The following is a 25,448-nucleotide window of genomic DNA, read 5'->3' on the forward strand; positions in this document are numbered from 1 at the left end:
GGAGCTTTTTGTGTGATCTGTTAGTGGTTGTGAGGACATTTTATAGAGCCTCTCAGTGCAGCTGGATGTGTGTGTAACTATCCCCTTTCCTTGTGGACAGGAATGAGGTGACTAAACTGAAGTTCGAGGGAAAGATATTCCATATATATGCAAATCAGAAGGAGGTGAGAGCATGAATTATTGTTGTGTGTTGGGGGAGTCAAGCAGAGAGAGCAGCGCAGCAACATACTGTTACTGTTTTATGGCCATTATACTCTGAGAACAGGGCTTGGAGACACCATGATCTAGTCATTACCACAGACCAGTGTGTTCCATCAACAGAGGCAGTTACAGTAATGACTCTTGACTCTTGAAACTCTGAGATAAACTGTCAGTTTGTTTTATTTTCCTGCACATTTATTTCTAATGTGCAGGACAAAAAGATCATCTTGACATACTTTGCACCAACACCAGAGGCCTGCAAGCACCTGTGGAAATGTGGAGTGGAGAACCAAGCCTTCTACAAGTAAGTGTTGTTCTTCCTCTGTACTCCAGTGTATCTGTGAGAGTGGTCGAAAGGGGGCTCTCCTCTCACCCTGAAGTCTCCTTCTCAGAGAGGGGATGAGACGCGTGGCAACGGTGACCTATTGTGAGTGAGTGTGCACTGGAGTGAGGCAGTGAACACCCCACTGCTCCTCCAGAGAAATGAGTACTCCTTCCGTCTCAGCCATGACTGATTGTATGTCCTCTACCCACCACCTCTGGGAGGAGTTAAAATATCCCCACCCCCTGCAGCACATCAACACAATGACTGGAGAGAGTGTTGTAATGGATGAGGGTGACAGGGAATGATGCTGAGGAGCGTGTGGGCTGAGAGAGTGTTGTAATGGATGAGGGTGACAGGGAATGATGCTAAGGAGCGTGTGGGCTGAGAGAGTGTTGTAATGGATGAGGGTGACAGGGAATGATGCTGAGGAGCGTGTGGGCTGAGAGAGTGTTGTAATGGATGAGGGTGACAGGGAATGATGCTGAGGAGCGTGTGGGCTGAGAGAGTGTTGTAATGGATGAGGGTGACAGGGAATGATGCTGAGGAGCGTGTGGGCTGAGAGAGTGTTGTAATGGATGAGGGTGACAGGGAATGATGCTAAGGAGCGTGTGGGCTGAGAGAGTGTTGTAATGGATGAGGGTGACAGGGAATGATGCTAAGGAGCGTGTGGGCTGAGAGAGTGTTGTAATGGATGAGGGTGACAGGGAATGATGCTGAGGAGCGTGTGGGCTGAGAGAGTGTTGTAATGGATGAGGGTGACAGGGAATGATGCTGAGGAGCGTGTGGGCTGAGAGAGTGTTGTAATGGATGAGGGTGACAGGGAGTGATGCTGAGGAGCGTGTGGGCTGAGAGAGTGTTGTAATGGATGAGGGTGACAGGGAATGATGCTGAGGAGCGTGTGGGCTGAGAGAGTGTTGTAATGGATGAGGGTGACAGGGAATGATGCTGAGGAGCGTGTGGGCTGAGAGAGTGTTGTAATGGATGAGGGTGACAGGGAATGATGCTGAGGAGCGTGTGGGCTGAGAGAGTGTTGTAATGGATGAGGGTGACAGGGAATGATGCTGAGGAGCGTGTGGGCTGAGAGAGTGCTCAGGTGATATAAGGACACAGGGGAAGGTGAGGGAGAAGAGAGAAAGAGGGGAGGAAAGGGCAAACGTAGGGCAGCTCACAGCACCCAGCGAAATGGAATTAGTATGATGAGATTTCCGGCTATAGGGCTGTAGATCTCAGTGGGGACTGGTGGATTTTCAGGGACGCCTGGCTCATTGGCACATACTGCTGTAATGAAAGCCATCTGTCTATGAGGGCTACATCCCACAGAAACAGACACATGCACATCAGGCACACACCACACATACACACATTTATAATTCAGGGCACCATGATATTTTATGTAATTTTCCCATAGTTATAACTAAGTATACATATAGTATACTGCATGCACACATCTCCCATGAGGACTAGGCACTAGGCCATAATACATGACAGTCAGGGTGTTGGTTTCCAGTCCAACCTGGGCTTAGAGAACCAGATATCATATAAGAAGGCTGGAAATAAAGAAGCCCATTGTATGTACTAAAAGTGAGGACAGCAAAGTGAGAATAGGCTGTGATGCTGTAGGAGGGAGAAAAGATCAGTCCACAGACTCCTTACAATGTAAAGAGTAAAAAGTATTTAACAGCTCCCAAAGTTCACCCCTCTTTCCTTTCTTTCCTCTTCCCTTCTTTTGCCCCTTCATCAGGCTGGAGAAGTCGAGTCAGGTGCGGACAGTGTCCAGCAGCAACCTGTTCTTCAAGGGGAGTCGTTTCCGCTACAGGTATAGCCAATTATGACAGTGAATAGAGGGCACAGCAGAGAGCCCACAGCTGTGCTGTAGAGCTTGTCCCTTAGGAGGGGACCATTAACCGGAGCCTGACACCTCACACAGTAGGCTGGAAGACAAAGACGGGACAGTGTTTTAGTTGCAGGTTCCATTTCATTCTTTTCATATCTGTGAACACCAAAGGGCAAGGGGAGGGGAAAATAACTGGGCAGGTGAAACCTTTTAAAGGTTTTAGACTTATTGTGTTTCACCTGTTGTATAGTTATTGTGTTTCACCACAATATGAACTACATATCTAAATGTTCAAATGGTTTCAAATGATTACAGGTGAGTCCAGTGTGTTATGATGAAAGGTTGAGTTTGTGTTTTAACCTTTGGTTATCTTTTTGATATTGCGGTATTGTCTTGAGAGAGTGATTGGGTAAGAGAGTGGGTTCACCAGGTTAATCTAATCTAATCAGTTCCCATGTACTGTACTGATGCTTCTCACTGAACTGCTGTCAGTGTACTGTGTGGCACCAGGGAGTCTGGGTTTGTGTGTGTGTGTGTGTGTATCTGAGCTCAATTATTGTGCTCTATTGTAGTGGACGAGTAGCGAAAGAAGTGATGGAACAGAGTGCCAAAATCAAACGAGAGCCTCCAGAAATACACAGGTAATATCCATGCTATCCACTAGATGTCAATGTGGGCACTATATCATCTCGGATTACAAATATGTGGTGTGTGTGCATGTGTGCCTCCGTATGTGTGTTTGTGTGGACATGTGCATGTTGTGTGTCTCCACAGGGCTGGCCTGGTTCCCAGTAGAAGCTGTCCGTCCATAACTCATGGCCCGCGCCTCACCAGTGTTCCACGCACCCGCCGGAGAGCTGTCCACATATCCATCATGGAGGGTAAGAGTTTGACCTGACCCTTGACACACTAGTCCCCTCAGTCAAACCTGGCACTCAATAACAATCCCCTCAGGAAGGTGGACAGTAGGGACACAGCTCTGTCAGTTTTCTGTAGCAAAATGAACACGTACGGTAGACTGGAGAGTTGTGGGAATGTGTCGCAACGCATTCATTTGGATCTGTGGTTTTAAAAGTCATCTGTGGATAATTCAATGGAGCAATAACAGAGGGGAGGGTGTTAAATCCAAAGAGTTTTAAATGGATCAGGTTCTTGCTCCTATTTGGGAGCTTGTTATCCCCCTCCCCAGAACACACACGCATATACACACACTGTAACCTAAGCTTGATCATGTGTCAGCTTGTGGGAGTGGAGGGCTAAGTCGCATGTGTGTGTGTCACTCAGGCTGCTCTATTTCAGTGCCAGCTCTCAGCGCTGGGCGTGTGTGTGAGAGTGAGGGGTACAGTGCCAGTACAAAGGCAGTTGGTGCAGCCATCAGTCAGTCCATCTGCCCTGGGGCCTGGGCTCTGAGCCTGCAGGTGGGCCTGCTCCTCCTCTTGCACACAGTGATCTGACCTGCCTTTGTCCCTGAGGCTAACCTTGCAGGCTGACACTGCAGCATGGGCTTGGATGAACAGGAGCAGCATGACTGAAGGTCACTGGTACCTGTCCTTGTCACAGCTGAGTCCCTGCCTGCCTCCCATTATGTACACCTGGCTATACGCAGGTCTGGCTCTATGCTTCTGCAATGAGTGAGAGGGTCTGATGCTGCATGTCTCAGAGAGCTATGAGAAGTGCTCACCCATCACCCATCACCCCCTGCCTGTGCTGACTGGCTGTCTTACAGTTGTATTAATACCTCTGCTGAAAATAGCCAGGGCCTTTCTCTCCATGTATGTCACTGCCCTGGGTGGGGCCTGAACAGGGCCAGTGCTGGCCGTCTGAACACTGCTAGAGCAGGACAGTGGCCATCAGTCTAACACACATAGCGAGACCGCCAGGGCTCTGGGACAGGGACCACCAGGCCTGTACAAAGACACACATGCTTTGAGCTCTAGAAGACGCCACCATGGTAAAGTGTCTGATCCGCATCACCACCCGGGTGAACGTCCACCTGCGGATGATCAACCACTGCTACCGAGATGTGAAGGTGCGCGTGCTGAGCCTGGGACCCCGGATGCTGGGAAAGGCCCTGGGCGTCCTGCCCCTCTACCCTTCCCTGACTGGGCAGGAGCCTGACAGCCTCTCCCCTCTGCCTCCCCCCATCCTGCCTGGCACCCCTCTGCCTGACAGCCGGCCCCAGTCCAGCACCCCTACAGGTAACCTCATCAGCACCATCCTGGAGTGTGTGTTACACAGTTACCAGCTCTCTCTGTGTTAAATCACTCCCACCACATCAATGTTGACCGAATGGAAATGGCACAATGCATTTGATGCTGTTGATGGCGGATCCTCTAAATCATATGGTCCTTGGTGGTCCTTTGTGAATGGAGTGTCTTTTGGTCTATTTTTCTTTGAGATGTTGGTTAATTTATCCTTTTTGTTGGTTTCGACGAAGTCTAAAGTCTATGGGTCTCATTATTCTGGTTGTGATGGTTGATGTACAAACTAATGAAACTAATATATTTCAAATTATATCTTTGTCTTTCACGGATGTTGATGTCCTTTGCAAAATATATTGTTGCAGTCAATTGTTTGTAGGTTGCATTTGGCAATCTGCCCTGCAACCAAGCATATCCTAGGATGTACTGAAGGAGATTACCAATGAGTAAAGATGGCCTCTCACTGCCACCTACTTCAGAAGCTTCCTGCTTTTGCCTTGACAGAATCTCAGCAGTCAGCATGGTTTAACAGAGCTGGCTTCGCCTCGATTTTCTAAATTCCTTCACAAGGATTTTTTTTGTTGCCTGTGGATGAAAAGCACACATATGAGCATTGACATACGCCTCATCTTCAGGAGATATGTTAATCCCTCTGCCTCTATGAAGGTGTAATATTGCAGTGGATGTCTGAGGAATGGAACAGTCAGTGCAAAGCTCAACTCTTTCTCACCCGCAATGACGTCTATCCTTCAGCTCTTATGAAGAGAATATCTAGATACTTTTGTTTGTATGTTCTTTAGTTATATTCAAAAATGCTGCTTTTGCTTTTTACAACGTAAGCATGTGATCACCAATGAGCTAGCAACCTTTAATGCATCCAAAAGCACCCTGTAGGCTACCCCAGAGACCAATACTGTGTCAGTAGCTATTTACGAAATCATGACAGTTGAAAATGAGAGCAAAGGGAATTCAATTGACATGGGACATTACTTGAAATATTTATATGTTTAACTATCTTGTGTATTATGATATTCTCCCCGTTATTGCATAGGCCTGTTTACTTCACATTTTGTGGTAATTATAACTCCCTGTTAGTAGGTTGAAAGGAGCAATACTTAGTGTGTGTTATTAACGTCCTGTACTTTGACTTGAAGGCCCATCAAGAGTCCATATACAGTACATAGGCCTATATTAGCTTCTGACTGAAAGATAAAACGCACACACACCGTGACCTTCAAGGTTTAGACCTGGGAGGGCTCCTAGTGCTGTGAGACTAATGAACGAGCTGCTAAATAGAATGGAGCATGTGTTTGTTGATCTATCTGTATGTCACTGGACATTGCCCACTCATCAGACCTTCATCTAGATCAATGATCCAGTCCAGACTCATGTTCATATGATCCACCATTAAAGCAAACAGATTGCATTATGTTACTGTATAAACACACTGATATGCTCTCACAGGATGGAAGCTATCTCTTATTAGACATTAGGACTGCAGTGTTGTGTGTACTGGAAACCCCCTCTCACTCTGGGGATCTATGATCAGGTTTCCCTTCTCAGACTGGTCTGACTGGAGCCTGAGTGTCTCTTGCCATTAACAGACCTCTTTACACCCCATTTATGAACTCCTCTATACCTGCTGTACCCGTGTGAACACTAGATAGTCTCTAGATACATCTCATGCCAGTGATCTGTAGTGTATGCATAGTGTGTGGATAGCTGGGGTCTGTAGCCACCTGTACTGGTATGTTTTTATTTCTCCTGAGAGTGTTTCTGTTTCTCTCTCTCCCTCCCTCTCTTCCCTCACCCTCCTCGCCCACCCCTGCCCTGACAGGTCTGGAGTCGTTGCGTGACAGTGCCCACTCTACGCCTGTGCGCTCCGTGTCCCATGGGGACTCCTTCATGCCACGCTCCCGCAGCCTGGCCACGAACGCCAGCGAGGGCTCGGGGGTGATCTCTGACGAGGCCTACAGCCCCTCTGACAGTGTGCTGCCCACCCCCGTGGCAGAGCACAGCCTGGAGTTGGCCGTGGCACGCCAGGTCAATGGAGCTCCCTGCAGCATCGAGGAGGAGAAGGAGTCGGAGGCGGGCACCCCCTCTGTGGGGGAGGCAGGCGACTTGACAGACAGTAGAGCGACGGTAGAGGGTGCAGGGGGGGCCTCGTCGCTCAGCGAAGTGGAACAGGTGAATAAGTTTGTTTTAAGTGTCCTCCGTTTGCTCCTTGTGACCATTGGACTCCTCTTTGTCTTGCTCCTCCTCCTCATCGTCCTCACCGAATCCGACCTTGACGTTGCATTTTTACGTGATATCCGCCAGACCCCCGAATTTGAGCAGTTCCATTACGAATACTTTTGTCCCCTCAGGCGGTGGTTTGCCTGCAAGCTCCGCTGGGCGGGCAGTTTGCTCATTAACAAATGAGAGAGAGCATGAGGCCGTAGAGTGCGTAAGCCCATTCGGGGGTTTGAGAAGACGATTAAGGCTCCGGAGAGATGGAGGGCAGCCCTGTCCCAACCATGAACCCAGCTTCTCTCATGATACTCCCGCTGACATACACCTCGGACCACTCCTGGAATCACTGTGCCAGGAGTTTCTCTCTCTCCCCCTCCATTTTGAGTTACTCCCCCTTTTTTCCCTTTACGTTAGTTTCTTTTTTACAAAAGCCAGAAGACATTTTTGCATTTTTTTTTATTTCAGGTCATTTCAGGTATTTTATTTTTTCAAAAAATATAAACAAAAAAATATTAAACTGAAATCAAAGAACTGAAGTATTTTAGAACGTTACCTTTTTAGGAAGTAGACATTTTGTTGCAACGAATGAAAGTTGCCTTCATTTACTATTTATTGTTTGGAACATAAAACATTTGCATATGGGAGGATTGTGATATCAGGAAAGCCACTAAGTCATTGAAATGGTTCAGAACGAAGTGAGCTAGATACAGGTTTGAAAACATCCATCTCAATCAATACATCTTTAATGGTTTTCATTGGGTGGCCATTGTTCAGAACACCTTGTGTGAGGGAAATTAGAGCAATGTGCAGTGTGTCTGTCTGTCAAAGTGCAAGTGATTGAAATTGAGTAAGTCAGGATGATTACTAAATGCCTTTTATGAAGAGAAAAGTAGATGACACGAAGACCATTTTGAATTTGGCGGATTGTTTTAAAGTTATAATTTAGTGGCAATGCAACTACGGTATGTGTTTAAAGTAGAAACTGTGAAGTTTTATAAAGGATACAGTTAAATAAACCAGTAACCATGGTGTTTTGTGACCCCATTGTGTCAGTAGTTAGAAGTGTTGATGATCAACCTCATAGAAACACTCACTAGCACCAATAGGACCAGTCTAGGTAGATGTGCAATACTCTTATGGTTAAATACTTCAGTACTTTTGAATGAGTGCATTTGTTTTGTCATATTTCTTAATTTAGTTGTGTCTACATTTCTTTATTATGTTAAGATCCGATGAAATTTAAGGATTTCTTTGTATAAAGAATGTATAGTTTATTTTAGTTACATATCAACCTTGCTCTTAAGTTTGTGTATATCACACTATAATTAATTGTTAGCATAAGAATGACACTGATGTACTTTTTGTACAAAGTCGTTTGTTTCCTAATATATTGACAGTTTTTCCATGTATATTTTAACAGAGCTGAAATGTTATTTTGTTATTGAAGATTAAATTATACATTTTTTTAGCGCTGTGTTTCAAGTGAGGTCTAGCATTTATGGACATATTGGAAGGGGGGTTTAACTCAGAAACAGGTATTTTATCCAGATCCACTGACTCCCCACAGATCACACCTCTCTCACTCCACCAGCAATGAAGCATCAGTCACTGTATGCACACTTTTTAGAAGTCAATACAACTATTTCCAATGCCCACTATGGGCCAGGAAGGCACAACAGATGGTGGAGGAACAATACATATTTTAGAAAGTAGACGGGACTACAATACCAACAGAAAAAGCATAGTCAGTCCAAAGACATGCCTGTAAACATCACAACAAATGCAGGTAGTCAATAGTTTTCCAAAGTTTGAGAGGTGACCGTGCAGACTCTTCTGCCCCATAGCTCAAAGGAGCAATAATTCTGCTGTCATGGCTGCTGGATTCTGGGTAAAATCTGTTTTTGTGTTTTTGTCTACCCCCTCTACTGTACCTGGTGCAGGTGGGAGTGCGTTTGTGTGTCTGTATGTGACAAACTTCAAGATGATAATGTGAAGTGTTGACTGAGAAAAATATGGTCTTATTTTTGAAAAGGGAGAATAAAAGAGAGTGATAAGTAAGAGAGTTTGGAAAGAAAGAGATTGAGTGAGAAAGAGGTACAAGGGACGTCAGAAGAGGTGAGCAATGAGGAACTGGTGAGTGACCAGCCTCACATGAAAGTGGCCGGTACAAGTATAGTCAAAGGGGAATGCATATGTGAGCACTTGGTGCTTGTGATTCAATTGGCAGTACAGCCATGCCTGTTTTGGCCTGTTATTTAACACCATGACCTCCACACAGCTGATCCATGCTCTGATCCCCCAGCGGTGCTGCTGCCTGCTCTTCCCTGTAACCAGAGCACTGTAGCCCCTGGCCCTAAGTGTAGTCTGTCTCCCAACAGCACCCTCCTAGTTGAGGTAGACCCAGCAATGAAGACACTACAGCATACTGTAGTGCTATGAATGGGTGTCTACTGTATTCATAGCCATTTCAGTTCTTAACCCTCAATCAACCGGGTGGAGCCCAGACATCTGTGGTGATAAATATCCATGTTTATGGCACAGGGGTGGTAAAAGCAGCCCTTAGTAGCAAATCTGGTGCTGCAACTGTTATGTACCGTATAAAGGCAGAAATTCCTGAGTGAAATATGCATGCTCTCTATGCTCGTATACCATGCATGCACTTCCAATGAACAACAGATACAACGATGAAGGACGACTTTGTCTGTACCTGGATGGGGAGTGTAGATCCCATATGCAAGATAACGGGACTGTTTCATTGTTTTATGCATTCATATTTCCTATTTATTACTTGCCTAAAGCTAAATACTGTAAAGGTCAACAGGACAGTAGGCAGCGTATGTTAGTGTTACTTCTTAAAGGTCAGGGAACTGGAAGAGCAAAAAGGAAGGAAATGTCAATTGATGGTCTACGTTCATATGCATTAGCATTATGTAGCTTCAATGGTCTTTCCAGGCATGCACCAATTAAGGCAGCATCATTCAATGAGCAATAATCAGTCAAACTGTAAGAGCAAATGGACATAGAAATGTAAACAGAAGTCTTACACTGGACATTGTGCTGTTGGTTTTTGCAGTGTCAAAAATCTGTCTCCTGTCGCTGTATCTACAAAACCAACAAGTGCTCATGGTACGCTCCTTTCCCTTCTTTTTAAATAAAAACAGTAATAATGTGAAGACAAATACAGTTTTATCATTATTCTTAGTATTTACCACATTTTATAGTGTTTCTTTCATTGTTAGTGCTCTTGTTGGGATGTTAGCCTGCAGAGTTTTGTTCAACAGTACTTCAGTGTGACCGAGGTGTCTTTCCCTGTGCCTGGAATCTTTAGTACCTAACAGCTCTGCATTTGACAAAAGGGGCAAATGAGTGAATGGACATAGACATATATTCAGTGCATCCTCCTCATAAAGTATGGACGACCCTTTCATTTCACCGACTCAAAGGGAAAACACTTCTTCCTGTGTAGCTTTGACGTCTCATGCTGTAGATGTTGTGTTATTATAGGGTGGTGGTTACTGATCCCATGTCATGTTTATGGTCAGCACTTATGGCAGCGTGAGTCATCTGTGTGTCTGGGGGAAAGTTCTGTAGTTGTCTCCACCTGTATCTGTCTGTACAGGTATGTTGCCTTTGAAAAACCTTGAAACTATATAGTACCTTTAGTCTGGAGATGTCATGTTTAAATTATTTTATTTGACTGATCTCTATTGGGAACTAGCTGTAGTACTTGTTTGTCTGGTAGGTGTTTCAGACTCTTGCTGGTAGTGTGTTAAACAGTATGGAATTGTTCTGATGTTATCTTTGGACATCTGCTATGGTTTACATGCAGTATGTTGGCAATCATTCTGCAGTTAAGGTCTATAGGACAAACTACATTAGTTATTGAACATCAGTTAAATGAGCTAAATTCATTTCAAGTCAATACACTGGCCATACCCATAAAGTCTGAACTGGGAACCACAGGCTAATAGATCACTTTTACTGGCTATTTGTCTGATAAAAGGAGGTGCAAGATATTCTACATATGATGGCTGTTTGCCGGTGACATGAAGAGTAAACAGTAGCCATGCAAAAAGGACAGCTTGAAAAAGAATATGCTAGTTTGACTGCATACAAGGTAAATGGCATTGAGTGGTCTGTTCCTGAAGGTCCCCTTTACTCTCACAGTAATACTACTTAACAAGTAGAGGACATACAGAGCAGCTGAGGGAGTTAATAAAATGAGTCATACTATTGTCACCTTGTAATATGCTTCTACCCCTTCACCAGCTCCCAAACAAATAGACGCTCACACAGCCATGCATATACATGTAAATAAGTGTATATGCATACCAGTGTCTGTCGGCATGTCTTATGTAGTCTGCATCTTTCCAAGTCAGGACTGAAGGTTGCTGTTTATTTACGTAATATATGAATATACAAATATATACAAATGTATGTGCCAAATCCAGTCCTTGTTCAGTCTCATCCATTCCGAACCCATGTTTGTACTGTAGGAAACCTTCTGTACAACACAGTATAAAATATTGTTTCTCTCTGATAGTCCCTTGTAACTGGTGCCATTAAACAACTCAAACTTGAAATAAACATTGGATAAAAATGTAAAGTGGATTCTTGTGGTTTATGGCTCTTCACTGCACATTCCCATCAAGGCAATTAAAATGTCCACATTTTTGTATAATCTTCCCATTAAAACAGTATGTCTCCGATAGATTTTCTGAAAGTTCATACTATACTGACGTCTAAAGGAAACCTCTTCATATTGCATGTTTTTGGGGTAAATGGCAGTAAGTACAGTATTCAAAGTAGGTGTTCAAGACAACAAAAAATCAACACAATCTCTCAAATGAGCTTTGTTCAGGTGAAAGCAGGTGAGCAATATCACATTTAGGAATCATATTTTCAGCAGCCTTTATTAAAAGTGGAAACCTTCACAGCTGAAAGGATAAAACAGGAAGAAATAGTGTTAAAGAAACAATGATAAATATCGACAGACTGGAAGACATAATGATGTACAAAACTACACATTGTGCAAAAACTGTTAAAATGTAACAAGTAAATAATTTACAGTAAATTGTAAACAAAATGAGTCGGTCTTGAATGATGTACTGTTGCCTATGACTACAATTTTTTTGCTATTCCACAAAGTCCCTCTGTTGGACTCCAGGTATACACCTACAGTGCAGAAAAGACTGGTTTGAGGAATGGCCAGCTGTTGGTCTGTGGTGTGGGGAGGGCCATGAAGCTGGGGCTCCGTCCCACTGGGGCTGCTGCTGCTGGCCTTGAGCCTTGTCCTGCTGGACCCCTTCCTGCTGAGCACAGGCCTTTAGATTCACCTCTGGAGTTAGACCCTGCCCACGACCCGTTGCTGCTGTAACCCCTACACCACGAGAGACAGGGGTACACAGAAATGGTTTCAATGGGAAAATTTACACTTAAATATAACCTCATAAGACTTTTCAAATCAAATGTATTTATAAAGCCCTTCTTACATCAGCTGATATCTCAAAGTGCTGTACAGAAACCCAGCCTAAAACCCCAAACAGCAAGCAATTCAGGTGTAGAAGCACTTTTGAGACATAACACGAAACCTTTCAACTTTTTGAATTCCTAGAACACAGGGGCCTTCTCTGCTGTTACTGTTGAAATAACTGGATGACCCAGTGTCTTTCCCTTGGTCTCTGCGGCCTCGCGCCATGTCTATCTATGCCATAGTAGACATTCCAGTGGTGTCAGCCGACTGCTCTTCAGCTGCAAAGAGATTCAGACAGTGTTAACAGAAACCAACCACTCAAACAGCAGGGCACAAATATGACTGAGCAACATCTTAGTATTTAATTTTGGTTAATTCAGCAGGATTTTATATACACTGCTCAAAAAAATAAAGGGAACACTAAAATAACATATTCTAGATCTGAATGAATGAAATATTCTTATTAAATACTTTTTCTTTACATAGTTGAATGTGCTGACAACAAAATCACACAAAAATAATCAATGGAAATCAAATTTTTTAACCCATGGAGGTCTGGATTTGGAGTCACACTCAAAATTAAAGTGGAAAACCACACTACAGGCTGATCCAACTTTGATGTAATGTCCTTAAAACAAGTCAAAATGAGGCTCAGTAGTGTGCCTGTATGACCTCCCTACAACGCCTGGGCATGAGGTGGCGGATGGTCTCCTGAGGGATCTCCTCCCAGACCTGGACTAAAGCATCCGCCAACTCCTGGACAGTCTGTGGTTCAACGTGGCGTTGGTGGATGGAGCGAGACATGATGTCCCAGATGTGCTCAATTGGATTCAGGTCTGGGGAACGGGCAGTCCATAGCATCAATGCCTTTCTCTTGCAGGAACTGCTGACACACTCCAGCCACATGAGGTCTAGCATTATCTTGCATTAGGAGGAACCCAGGGCCAACCGCACCAGCATATGGTCTCACAAGGGGTCCGAGGATCTCATCTCGGTACCTAATGGCAATCAGGTTACCTCTGGCGAGCACATGGAGGGCTGTGCGGACCCCCAACTAAATGCCACCCCACACCATGACTAACCCACCGCCAAACCGGTCATGCTGGAGGATGTTGCAGGCAGCAGAATGTTCTCCACGGTGTCTCCAGACTGTCACGTCTGTCACATATGCTCAGAGTGAACCTGCTTTCATCTGTGAAGAGCACAGGGTGCCAGTGGCGAATTTGCCAATCTTGGTGTTCTCTGGCAAATGCCAAATGTCCTGCACGGTGTTGGGCTGTAAGCACAACCCCCACCTGTGGACGTCAGGCCCTCATACCACCCTCATGGAGTCTGTTTCTGACCATTTGAGCAGACACATGCACATTTGTGGCCTGCTGGAGGTCATTTTGCAGGGCTCTGGCTCTGCTCCTCCTGCTCCTCCTTGCACAAAGGCGGAGGTAGCGGTCCTGCTGTTGGGTTGTTGCCCTCCTATGGCCTCCTCCACATCTCCTGATTTACTGGCCTGTCTCCTGGTAGCGCCGCCATGCTCTGGACACTACGCTGACAGACACAGAAAAACCTTCTTGCCACAGCTCGCATTGATGTGTCATCCTGGATGAGCTGCACTACCTAAGCCACTTGTGTGGGTTGTAGACTCCGTCTCATGCTACCACTAGAGCGAAAGCACCGCCAGCATTCAAAAGTGACCAAAACATCAGCCAGGAAGCATAGGAACTGAGAAGTGGTCTGTGGTTATCACCTGCAGAACCACTCTTTTATTGGGGGTGTCTTGCTAATTGCCTATAATTTCCACGTGTTGTCTATTCCATTTGCACAACAGCATGTGAAACTTATTGTCAATCAGTGTTGCTTCCTAAGTTGGACAGTTTGATTTCACAGAAGTGTGATTGACTTGGAGTTACATTGTGTTGTTTAAGTTTTCCCTTTATTTTTTGAGCAGTGTATATTGAGAACATCCCTGGTCATCCATACTGCCTCTGATTTGGTGGAATAACTAAACACAAATACTTAATGTAAAAACTATGTCTGAGTGTTGGAGTGTGCCCCGAGCTATTTAAAAAAATTGTGCCATCTGGCTTGCTTAATATAAGGAATTTGAAATTATTTATATACTTTTGATACTTAAGTATATTTTAGCAATTACATTTACATTTGATACTGAAGTATATTTAAAACCAAATATTTGTTTACTTTTACACAAATAGTATTTTACTATGTGACTGACTTACTTGAGTAATTTTCTATTAAGGCCTACCTTTTACTCAAGTATGACAATTGGATACTTTTTCCTCCACTGGAAAGCAGCACTCCTACTCACTCCATTATCGACACTACACAAATCATATTCAGTGCTTTCGGGAAAGTATTCAGACCCATTTGACTTTTTTCACATTGTTACGTTACAGCTTCATTCTAAAATGGATTAAATAAAAAATGAAACCGTCAGCAATCTACACACAATACCCCATAATGACAAAGTGAAAACAAGTAAACATTTTGGCAAATTCATTAAAAAAACAGAAACTACTTATTTACATAAGTATTCAGACCCTTTGTTATGAGGCTGCTCAAAATTGAGCTCAGGTGCATCCTGTTGCCATTGATTATCCTTGAGATGTTTCTACAACTTGATTGGAGTCCACCTGTGGTACATTTAATTGATTGGACATGTTTTGGAAAGGCACACACACCTGTCAGTTGACAGTGCATGTCAGAGCAAAAAACAAGCCATGAGGTCAAAGGAATTGCCCTTAGAGCTCAGAGACAGGATTGTGTCGAGGCACAGATCTGGGGAAATGTACCAACAAATTGCTACATCATTGAAGGTCCCCATGAACACAGTGGTATTCATAATTCTTCAAAAAAGAAGTTTGGAACCATCAAGACTCTTCCTAGAGCTGGCCACCCGGCCAAACTGAGCAATTAGGGGCGAAGGGCCTTGGTCAAGGAGGTGATCAAGAAACCGATGGTTCAGAGCTCTAGAGTTCCTCTGTGGAGATGGGAGAACCTTCCAGAAGGACAACCATCTCTGCAGCACTCTGCCAAGCAGGCCTTTATGGTAGAGTGGCCAGATTGAAGTCACTCCTCTGTAAAAAAGACGCATGACAGCCCCGCTTGGATTTTGCCAAAAGGCACCTAAATGACTCTCAGACCATGAGAAACAAGATTCTCTGCTCTGATCAAATCAAGATTGAACTCTTTGGCCTGAATGCCAAGCTTCACATTTGGAAGAAACCTGGCACCATCCCTACGGTGAAGCATGGTGGTGGCAGCATCATGCTGTGGGGTGTTTTGCATGGTCAGGGACTGGGTAACTAGTCAGTGTTGAGGCAAAGATGAACCCAGCAAAGTACTGTGAGATCCTTGATGAAGAGCGCTCTGGACCTCAGCTTGGGGTGAATGTTCACCTTCCAACAGGACAACAACCCTATGCACACAGCCAAGAGAATGCAGGAGTGGCTTCGGAACAAGTCTGTGAATGTCCTTGAGTGGCCCAGCCAGAGCCCGGACTTGAACCCGATCGAACAACTCTGGAGAAACCTGAAAATAGCTGTGCAGCAATGCCCCTGTGTTACTCATCAATAACCACAGACTCCAAAGCAAATCAGGGGGAGAAAAATATGTTTATTCAAGAGGACAAATCATAGATGTTATGCTGAGAGATAGATGTTCATTCTCCCCTGTCCTCCGTGATTCTCTACACAGAACAAAGATACAGGGTGTAGTTTTATACCCCCAACCCTAGTCTGTGGTTGGCCAATTACAATTCCTGGCAATATAATTGGGCCAATGGCCAAATAACAAGTATCCTGTTTCAGGGTCAATGCCTAGACAAATTCCCCCCATGTCTCTGACCCATTGATCATTAATTCCCTATTACAGAAAAAACACTTTCCATTGATCGTTAATTCTCTCTAGTCCTCTGCGTTTATCTTAAATATTTTTACACCATTCAACCTGACAGAGGATCTGCAGAGAGGAATTGGAGAAACTCCACAAATACAGGTGTGCCATACCCAAGTAGAATCGAGGCTTTAATTGCTGCCAAAGGGGCATGATGCCTTGAATCTATTCTACCGCGCCCAGAAACCTGCTCCTTTTACGCTCTGTTCCGAACATACAAGACGACTAGTTTATTAGCCTTTAGCCATACCCTTATCCTCCTCTGATGATGTAGAGGTTAATCCAGGACTTGCAGTGCCTAGCTCCACTCCTATTTCCCAGGTGCTCTCGCTTCTGTAACCATAAAAGCCTTGGTTTCATGCATGTTAACATTAGAAGCCTCCTCTCTAAGTTTGTTTTATTCACTGCTTTAGCACACTCTACCAACCCGGATGTCTGAATCCTGGCTTAGGAAGACCACCAAAAACCATTAAATGTCCATCCTTAACTATAACATTTTCTGCCAAGATAGAACTGCCAAAGGGGGCAGAGTTGCAATCTACCTCAGAGATAGCCTGCAGAGTTCTGTCTTACTATCCAGGTCTGTACCCAAACAATTCAAGGTTCTACTTTTAAAAATCCACTTTCCCCAGAAACAAGTCTCTCACCGTTGCTGCTTACTATAGACCACCCTCTGCCCCCAGCTGTGCCCTGGACACCATATGTGAATTGATTGCCCCCCATCTATCTTCAAAGCTCATGCTGCTAGGTAACCTAAACTGGGACATGCTTAACACCTCGGCCATCCTACAATCTAAGCTTGATGCTTCTCCTTGTTTGGGCGGTGCTCGGCGTTCGACGTCACCGGTCTTCTAGCCATTATTGATCCTTTTTAAATCATCCATTGGTTTTGTCTTGTCTTTGTCAGAGATTGTTTTATTGTCAGTGTAGTGTGATTGTTGTATAGGTGCGCGTCGGGTCCTCGGACCCATGTTTGTTTGTTTATGTACATTTAGTGTTATGGAGCATACCCCGTGGACTTTATTAAAAGACTCCATTTTACACTCCATTTGACTCTCCTGCGCCTGACTTCCCTGCCACCTATTACACCTATGCATGACAGATGCACTCAATCTCATACAAATGATCAATGAACCCACCAGGTACAACCCCAAATCCGTAAACACGGGCACCCTCATAGATATCATCCTAACCAACTTGCCTTCCAAATATACCTCTGCTGTTGTCAACCAAGATCTCAAGCGATCACTGCCTCATTGCCTGCATCTGTAATGGGTCTGCGGTCAAACGACCACCCCTTATCACTGTCAAACGCTCCCTAAAACACTTCAGCGAGCAGGCCTTTCTAATCCACCTGGCCCAGGTATCCTGGAAGGATATTGACCTTATCGCGTCAGTAGAGGATGCCTGTTTATTCTTTAAAAGTTCCTTCCTCACCATCTTAAATAAGCATGCCCCTTTCAAAAAATGTAGAACCAGGAACAGATAAAGCCCTTGGTTCACTCCAGACCTGACTGCCCTTGACCATCACAAAAACATCCTGCAGCGTACTGCATTAGCATCGAATAGCCCAGGTGATATGTAACTTTTCAGGGAGGTGAGGAACCAATATACACAGTCAGTTAGGAAAGCTAAGGATAGCTTTTTCAAACAAAAATTTGCATCCTGTAGCACAAACTCAAAAAAGTTTCAATATACAAGTTTATATTTTTAAACCTGCATATTTAGTTAATATTACCTGCTAACATGAATTTCTTTTAACTAGGGAAATTGTGTCACTTCTCTTGCGTTATGTGCAACAGTCAGGGTATATGCAGCAGTTTGGGCCGCCTGGCTCGTTGCAAACTGTGTGAAGACCATTTCTTCCTAACAAAGACAGCCAACTTCGCCAAACAGGGGGGTGAATTAACAAAAGCGTATTTGCGAAAAAATCTCAATTGTACGGAACGGTTACGTATTTCACTGAAAGAGATGAGAGAGAAATGAGAGTTTCTGGATTTGACCATATTAATGACCTAAGGCTCGTATTTCTGTGTGTTATTATATTATAATTAAGTCCATGATTTGATAGAGCAGTGTGACTGAGCGGTGGTAGGCAGCAGCAGGCTCTTAAGCATTCATTCAAACAGCACTTTCCTGCATTTGCCAGCAGCTGTTCGCAATGCTTCAAGCATTGCTCTTTTTATGACTCCAAGCCTATCAACTCCCAAGATTAGGCTGGCAATACTAAAGTACCTATTAGAACATCCAATGGTCAAAGGTATATGAAATACAAATGGTATAGAGAGAAATAGTCCTATAATAACTACAACCTAAATCTTCTTACCTGGGAATATTGAAGACTCATGTTAAAAGGAACCACCAGCTTTCATATGACCCATGTTCTGAGCAAGGAACTTAAACGTTAGCTTTTTACATGGCACATATTGCACTTTTACTTTCTTCTCCAACACTTTGTTTTTGCATTATTTAAATCAAATTGAACATGTTTCATAAGTCTACCCCCTACTTTTTCGAACATTCTGTTAAAAATCGCGCAACATTTCAGCGCCCTGCTACTCATGCCAGGAATATAGTATATGCATATGATTAGTATGTGTGGATAGAAAACACTCAGACGTTTCTAAAACTGGTTAAATCACGGCTGTGACTATAACAGAACGTGCGTTTCATCGAAAAGCGCAGGAAAATCTGATCACTGAAAATTGGAAAATATATCAATGCGCCACTTGAATGTGTTGTTGAATAGAAACCAAATTACCTGGAGCCGAGCTTGCAATACCTACAGCTTCCCCACGATGTCAACAGTCTTGTCATTTGCCTAGGATTTTTTTCTTGGTCAAACGGACAAGAGACAGCCCATTTCTTCTGGTCTCCGACAGGATATTTTGGTTGAGATTTATCCGGACATTATTTCAGGACGTACAGCTATAGAATATACATCGCCTCGTGATCAATTTGATCGATTTTTAACGTTTACTAATACCTAAAGCTGCATTACAAAAGTATTTCGAAGTGTTTTGTGAAAGTTTATCGTCGACTTTTTTAATTTAAAAAAATGACGTTGCGTTATGAAACAGTGTTTTTTTCCTTGATCACACAGTCTTCATAGATCGATATCTAGGCTATATATGGACCGATTTAATTGAAAAAAAGACCTAATAGTGATGTTTATGGGACATCTAGGAGTGCCAACAAAGAAGATGGTCAAAGGTAATGAATGTTTTATATTTTATTTCTGCATTTTGTGTAGCGCCGACTATGCTAATTATTTTGTTTATGTCCCCTGCGGGTCTTTAGGGGTGTAGCATGCTATCAGTTAATAGCTTCTCATGCTTTCGCCGAAAAGCATTTTAAAAGATGTCATTGCATTTCCAGATGTCTAGATGGGACGCATGCGTCCGGGGTCGACTCAAGAGGAACCACCAGCTTTCATATGATCCCATGTTCTGAGCAAGGAACTTAAACGTTAGCTTTTTTAACATGGCACATATTGCACTTTTACTTTCTTCTCCAACACTTTGTTTTTGCATTATTTAAATCAAATTGAACATGTTTCATTATTTATTTGAGACCAAATTGATTTTATTGATGTATTATATTAAGTTAAAATAAAAGTGTTCATTGTTCAGTATTGTTGTAATTGTCATTGTTACAAATGTATATATATAAAATATAAAAAATAATAATATTTTTTTAATCGTCCGATTAATCGGTATCAGCTATTTTTGGTCCTCCAATAACCGGTATCGGCGTTGAAAAATCATAGTCGGTCGACCTCTAATTTCAAATCATCGTTACCACTTCCATTACATTGGACGTGTAAATTCACTCACAGCAGACGATGAAGAAGCATCATGCTCTCACTCTGCCGTAAAATAAATTAGACTGCAGCTAACCACAGCGCACAAAAATAACATAGGTACCGAGAGCCGGGAAAGACAGCAAACTGGCAAACCAGTAGTCTTTACCTGCCATTGCTCGCTTTGTGACTGACAGGCACCTGTCCTATCAATAGATCACTAGAAGATGCATATCGTTCATTCTAGCAGAAGTCTACACAGACTCTTCTGACTGGCGAATTGAAACTTTTAAAATGAAAAGAAGCCTTAAACTGGAAAAAGTAGATGGAAGGCTTCCGTCTTCAAGAGAGCGAGAGTTGCACCCCTTCACCCCTTCTGAAAAAACCTACATTCGATCCCTCCGATGTCAACAATTACAGACCAGTATCCCTTCTTTCTTTTCTCTCCAAAACTCTTGAACGTGCCGTCCTTGGCCAGCTCTCCCGCTATCTCTCTCTGAATGACCTTCTTGATCCAAATCAGTCAGGTTTCAAGACTAGTCATTCAACTGAGACTGCTCTCCTCTGTATCACGGAGGCGCTCCGCACTGCTAAAGCTAACTCTCTCTCCTCTGCTCTCATCCTTCTAGATCTATCTGCTGCCTTCGATACTGTGAACCATCAAATCCTCCTCTCCACCCTCTCCGAGTTGGGCATCTCCGGCGCGGCCCACGCTTGGATTGCGTCCTACCTGACAGGTCGCTCCTACCAGGTGGCGTGGCGAGAATCTGTCTCCTCACCACGCGCTCTCACCACTGGTGTCCCCCAGGGCTCTGTTCTAGGCCCTCTCCTATTCTCGCTATACACCAAGTCACTTGGCTCTGTCATAACCTCACATGGTCTCTCCTATCATTGCTATGCAGACGACACACAACTAATCTTCTCCTTTCCCCCTTCTGATAACCAGGTGGCGAATCGCATCTCTGCATGTCTGGCAGACATATCAGTGTGGATGACGGATCACCACCTCAAGCTGAACCTCGGCAAGACGGAGCTGCTCTTCCTCCCGGGGAAGGACTGCCCGTTCCATGATCTCGCCATCACGGTTGACAACTCCATTGTGTCCTCCTCCCAGAGCGCTAAGAACCTTGGTGTGATCCTGGACAACACCCTGTCGTTCTCAACCAACATCAAGGCGGTGGCCCGTTCCTGTAGGTTCATGCTCTACAACATCCGCAGAGTACGACCCTGCCTCACACAGGAAGCGGCGCAGGTCCTAATCCAGGCACTTGTCATCTCCCGTCTGGATTACTGCAACTCGCTGTTGGCTGGGCTCCCTGCCTGTGCCATTAAACCCCTTCAACTCATCCAGAACGCCGCAGCCCGTCTGGTGTTCAACCTTCCCAAGTTCTCTCACGTCACCCCGCTCCTCCGTTCTCTCCACTGGCTTCCAGTTGAAGCTCGCATCCGCTACAAGACCATGGTGCTTGCCTACGGAGCTGTGAGGGGAACGGCACCTCAGTACCTCCAGGCTCTGATCAGGCCCTACACCCAAACAAGGGCACTGCGTTCATCCACCTCTGGCCTGCTCGCCTCCCTACCACTGAGGAAGTACAGCTCCCGCTCAGCCCAGTCAAAACTGTTCGCTGCTCTGGCCCCCCAATGGTGGAACAAACTCCCTCACGACGCCAGGACAGCGGAGTCAATCACCACCTTCCGGAGACACCTGAAACCCCACCTCTTTAAGGAATACCTAGGATAGGATAAGTATTTCCCCCCTTTAAGATTTAGATGCACTATCGTAAAGTGACTGTTCCACTGGATGTCATAAGGTGAATGCACCAATTTGTAAGTCGCTCTGGATAAGAGCGTCTGCTAAATGACTTAAATGTAAATGTAAATGGTGCATATGGAAAACACTGCTATTGAAGAGTATTTCTTTTCATAAAGCCAGTGTGTGATGTGCGTCAGCTCACCTGCATGTGTCCCCCTAGGATGTTTATGGCATTGATTCCAGCAGAGCTGTAGGCCACTGCCTGGCCGTTGGCTGTGATGTACAGGTCCTCCACCAGGAGGTGATCCAGCACAAGCTTCTTGAACAGCCTGTCAGTGTTGTGTCTGGAGAAGGCCGCTCCAAACCCAAACATCCCCGATTGGATACGGGCAGTTTTAGTGCCTATCAGAACGTACTGTTGGTTTGTCAGAGTTTCTCAGAACACATACAGCCATTGTTAATGCTTCATTTGAGTGACGCTGCACTTTACTGCTTACCCAAGAAAATGTCCACCAGCATGTTCAGAGTCAGTCGGTTTTGGTTCACAGATTTGCCATATCTGGTTCAAACTTTTTCACACTTTGACCCTTCCATGGAACTTGCAATACATTCACATACATTTTCCAATGTGCGTGTGTTATAACACATACAAACTTTTTAAAACTTTGTTAATTTTTTTATTTCACCTTTATTTAACCAGGTAGGCTAGTTGAGAACAAGTTCTCAATTGCAACTGCGACCTGGCCAAGATAAAGCAAAGCAGTGTGATACAGACAACAACACAGAGTTATACATGGAGTAAACAATAAACAAGTCAATGACACAGTAGAAAAGAAAGTCTATATACAGTGTATTTGAAAAGGCATGAGGAGGTAGGCAATAAATAGGCCATCGGAGCGAATAATTACAATTTAGCAGATTAACACTGGAGTGATAAATGAGCAGATTATGATGTGCAAGTAGAGATACTGGTGTACAAAAGAGCAGAAAAGTAAATAAAATAAAAAATGTATGGGAATGAGGCAGAGTATTCTTTGTAAGAAGATGTAGGCCTATATAGTCAGAATTCAGATACGTACCTGGTAAAATAAGGATTAAGTTTAAAAAATCTATAAAATGAACCTCTCAATGCGAATTGTGTCAGAGGAGGAGTAGAAGAGGATGCAGTGAGAGATCTCTCCATCCCTGGCTGCTCTGTTTGACTCCTGGTAGTAGCCCTCCACTGACTTGGAGATTGGCGTGGATCACATAGTGAACATCAGACTTGTCGATGCCTATGTCAAAGGTTATGGTGGCACACATGACCAGGAGGACAGAGATACAACATTAACCTCTTCATGAAGTTAGTAGAAGGTGGTTAGTGATGTTAACATCTGTTGAGATCACCTCACCTGGCAGCCTACCTGATTGATTCACTTGCACATATTCTGTGTCTTTGTCATTGAGGGCCTGCCAGGTAATCTAGCTCTAGTATACCAGCCCTCTGAAGACTGTCAGCCCTGGTGTCAGACATTACGGGACATACAGCACACAATGCCTGAATCACCTAGAGAATACACAAGGAGTTTAGATCCCAGTCCTCAAAAACACATTATTCAATGAGCATTGGAAACTTCAGACAAACTTAGGGAGAACACAAACGTGGATGATGGTTATTGATCTAGTTGATGCAGTCGTCATCTACCTTCTTGGGTTTCTTGGGTAGCACATCATACTTGAGGTGGTTTCTGTTGAAGCTGATGGTAAATCTGAAAGAGAAAAGACACAGTGAGGAACATTCATTCAAACAGCTGCTGTATGTTTGCATGAGACATCACTACATCTGTACCGGTGTTTTGTCCCAGGTAAGACACCTCTTAGAGTATGTACACCTGAAGTCCGGTCATCTGCAGCTGGTTGGGGATGTCCTTCTGGACACGGGGGGTGGCTGTGGCTGTTAGAGCCATGCGGGGCACTTTTTCCGCAGCTCATGCATCCACTTGTAGTCTGGCCGGAAGTCATGGCCCACTGAGATTTAAAAAATAAATGGGCATGAGGCTCATCCATGACCACAAAACAGTAAGACAGATAAAGCATCACATTCACTACAGGAACCTACCTCACTGACAGTGAGCTTCAATGACAAAGCGTGCCAGAAGGCAACCCAGCAGGACGTCAAGGCAGCTCTATTGAATGTACTTGCCAGGAGAGGGGATTTTAGGAGGCTTGGCCACAGGGGCTGGTGTAGCTGGTTTCTTTTGCCATGTTGATGTTCTTGGTCCTCCCTCACACACCACTTTAGTGATAGCACTGCAGTGCTTCTTGCCTTGATGCTGAGGAGCTCAGGGGTTCAACAAAGTAATCAGGGATATCTGAATCACTGATGTCATCTATGTCAAAGTCATCAATGAAAATAAATAATCCGGCTCCGTGACTGCCGGGGCTTGAGCCACAGAGGCTTGGGTACTGCTCTCCCCAGTCCCTTGTACAGCAGCTGCCGGCCTCTTCTGTGAGAAGAAGAGATTTGACTGCTCCACATCACAAGTTAGATTTTTGGAGATGGTGTTATTTGGAGAGAGTCACAATTACTTTGGCCTCTTGGAAATACTTTCCCCTCGTCTCCAGAGAAAATAGGACTTGCCAGAGTGCTGGGTTTCCAAGAGGTGCCTTGTGCTGGAACTCCATTGATCATGCAGTCAGAGTCCTCAAACAAAGTGCTGTTGTAGTCCACAGATATGACTGAGGATCCCTTGAATGGAAGGGCTTTCATGGAAGAATCTCCTTTATCCTTGGGCAGGCAAGTGGTGGTAGACAGGACACACGGTGTAGCAAAAGAAAAGGTAGGCTTTTCTCTAAATCTGGGTTCAAAGACAGTGCTGTCTGGCTGTTGTGTCCTGAAAGATCTGTCACTGCTGCCAGTAGCAGTGATCCTTTTCCTGAGGGTAAAACGTGATATAACTCGCAGATTTGTAAGATTTTTTTAAAAGTAACCTTTATTTAACTAGGTATGTCAGTTAAAAACAAATTCTTATTTACAATAGGCCGTCATTCAACATTTAATATTTAAAAGAAATATAGGACAAAACACACATCACGATAAGAGAAACCACAACACTACATAAAGAGAGACCTAAGACAACAACATAGCATGGCAGCAACACATGACAACACAGCATGTTAGTAACACAACATGACAAACACATGGTAGCAACACAACATGGCAGCAGCACAAAATGGTGCGAACATTATTGGGCACAGACAACAGCACAAAGGGCAAGGAGGTAGAGACAACAATATATCATGTGAGATTAATACATGTCACAGTAAAATTACAGCTGTTGTCCCATATAGCGCATAATCAAGGAATTACCTGTGAGCCCGCTGCAGTAAGGCCTAGCAGTTCATGCTCGGGAATAGAATCCACCAGAACACTGATGATACTCAATGATCCATGATCCTCAAAAATTGATCTTCTGATTTTAGATTGGTGACTATTCGGGAAAAATAAAATGATGGAGGCAATACAATAGAATTATAAGCATACTGGTATGTTCACGGAAATTTTCAAAATAGACTGAAACATTTGGCTTAAACATAACCCATGAAGGCCTCCCGGGTGGCGCAGTGGTTAAGGTGCACGGTGTTTCCTCCGAAACATTGGTGCGACTGGCTTCCAGGTTGGATGCGCGCTGTGTGAAGAAGCAGTGCGGCTTGGTTGGGTTGTGTATCGGAGGACGCATGA

At 44.2% G+C, this 25,448-nt stretch overlaps 1 protein-coding gene across 3 annotated transcripts in view; it reads left to right on the forward strand.

Moving 5' to 3' along the window:
• LOC124001206 (FERM domain-containing protein 5-like) overlaps positions 1-11,392 on the forward strand; it is a 109,262-nt gene extending 97,870 nt beyond the window's left edge. Inside the window, exons 9-15 of one of the 3 annotated variants that reach the window (XM_046307847.1) lie at positions 101-164; positions 414-505; positions 2,268-2,342; positions 2,933-3,001; positions 3,135-3,241; positions 6,399-6,748; positions 6,928-11,392. In XM_046307847.1, the coding sequence (XP_046163803.1) occupies positions 101-164; positions 414-505; positions 2,268-2,342; positions 2,933-3,001; positions 3,135-3,241; positions 6,399-6,748; positions 6,928-6,975 (805 nt within the window). In that variant the 3' untranslated portion in view covers positions 6,976-11,392. Of the gene's footprint in view, positions 1-100; positions 165-413; positions 506-2,267; positions 2,343-2,932; positions 3,002-3,134; positions 3,242-6,398 lie in introns of all 3 variants that reach the window. The other 2 variants (XM_046307832.1, XM_046307840.1) reach the window with 2 other exon arrangements.
• Positions 11,393-25,448: the final 14,056 nt, after the last annotated feature.

The sequence above is a fragment of the Oncorhynchus gorbuscha genome, linkage group LG02, assembly GCF_021184085.1.
Source record: "Oncorhynchus gorbuscha isolate QuinsamMale2020 ecotype Even-year linkage group LG02, OgorEven_v1.0, whole genome shotgun sequence".
NCBI classification, from domain to species: Eukaryota; Metazoa; Chordata; class Actinopteri; order Salmoniformes; family Salmonidae; genus Oncorhynchus; species Oncorhynchus gorbuscha.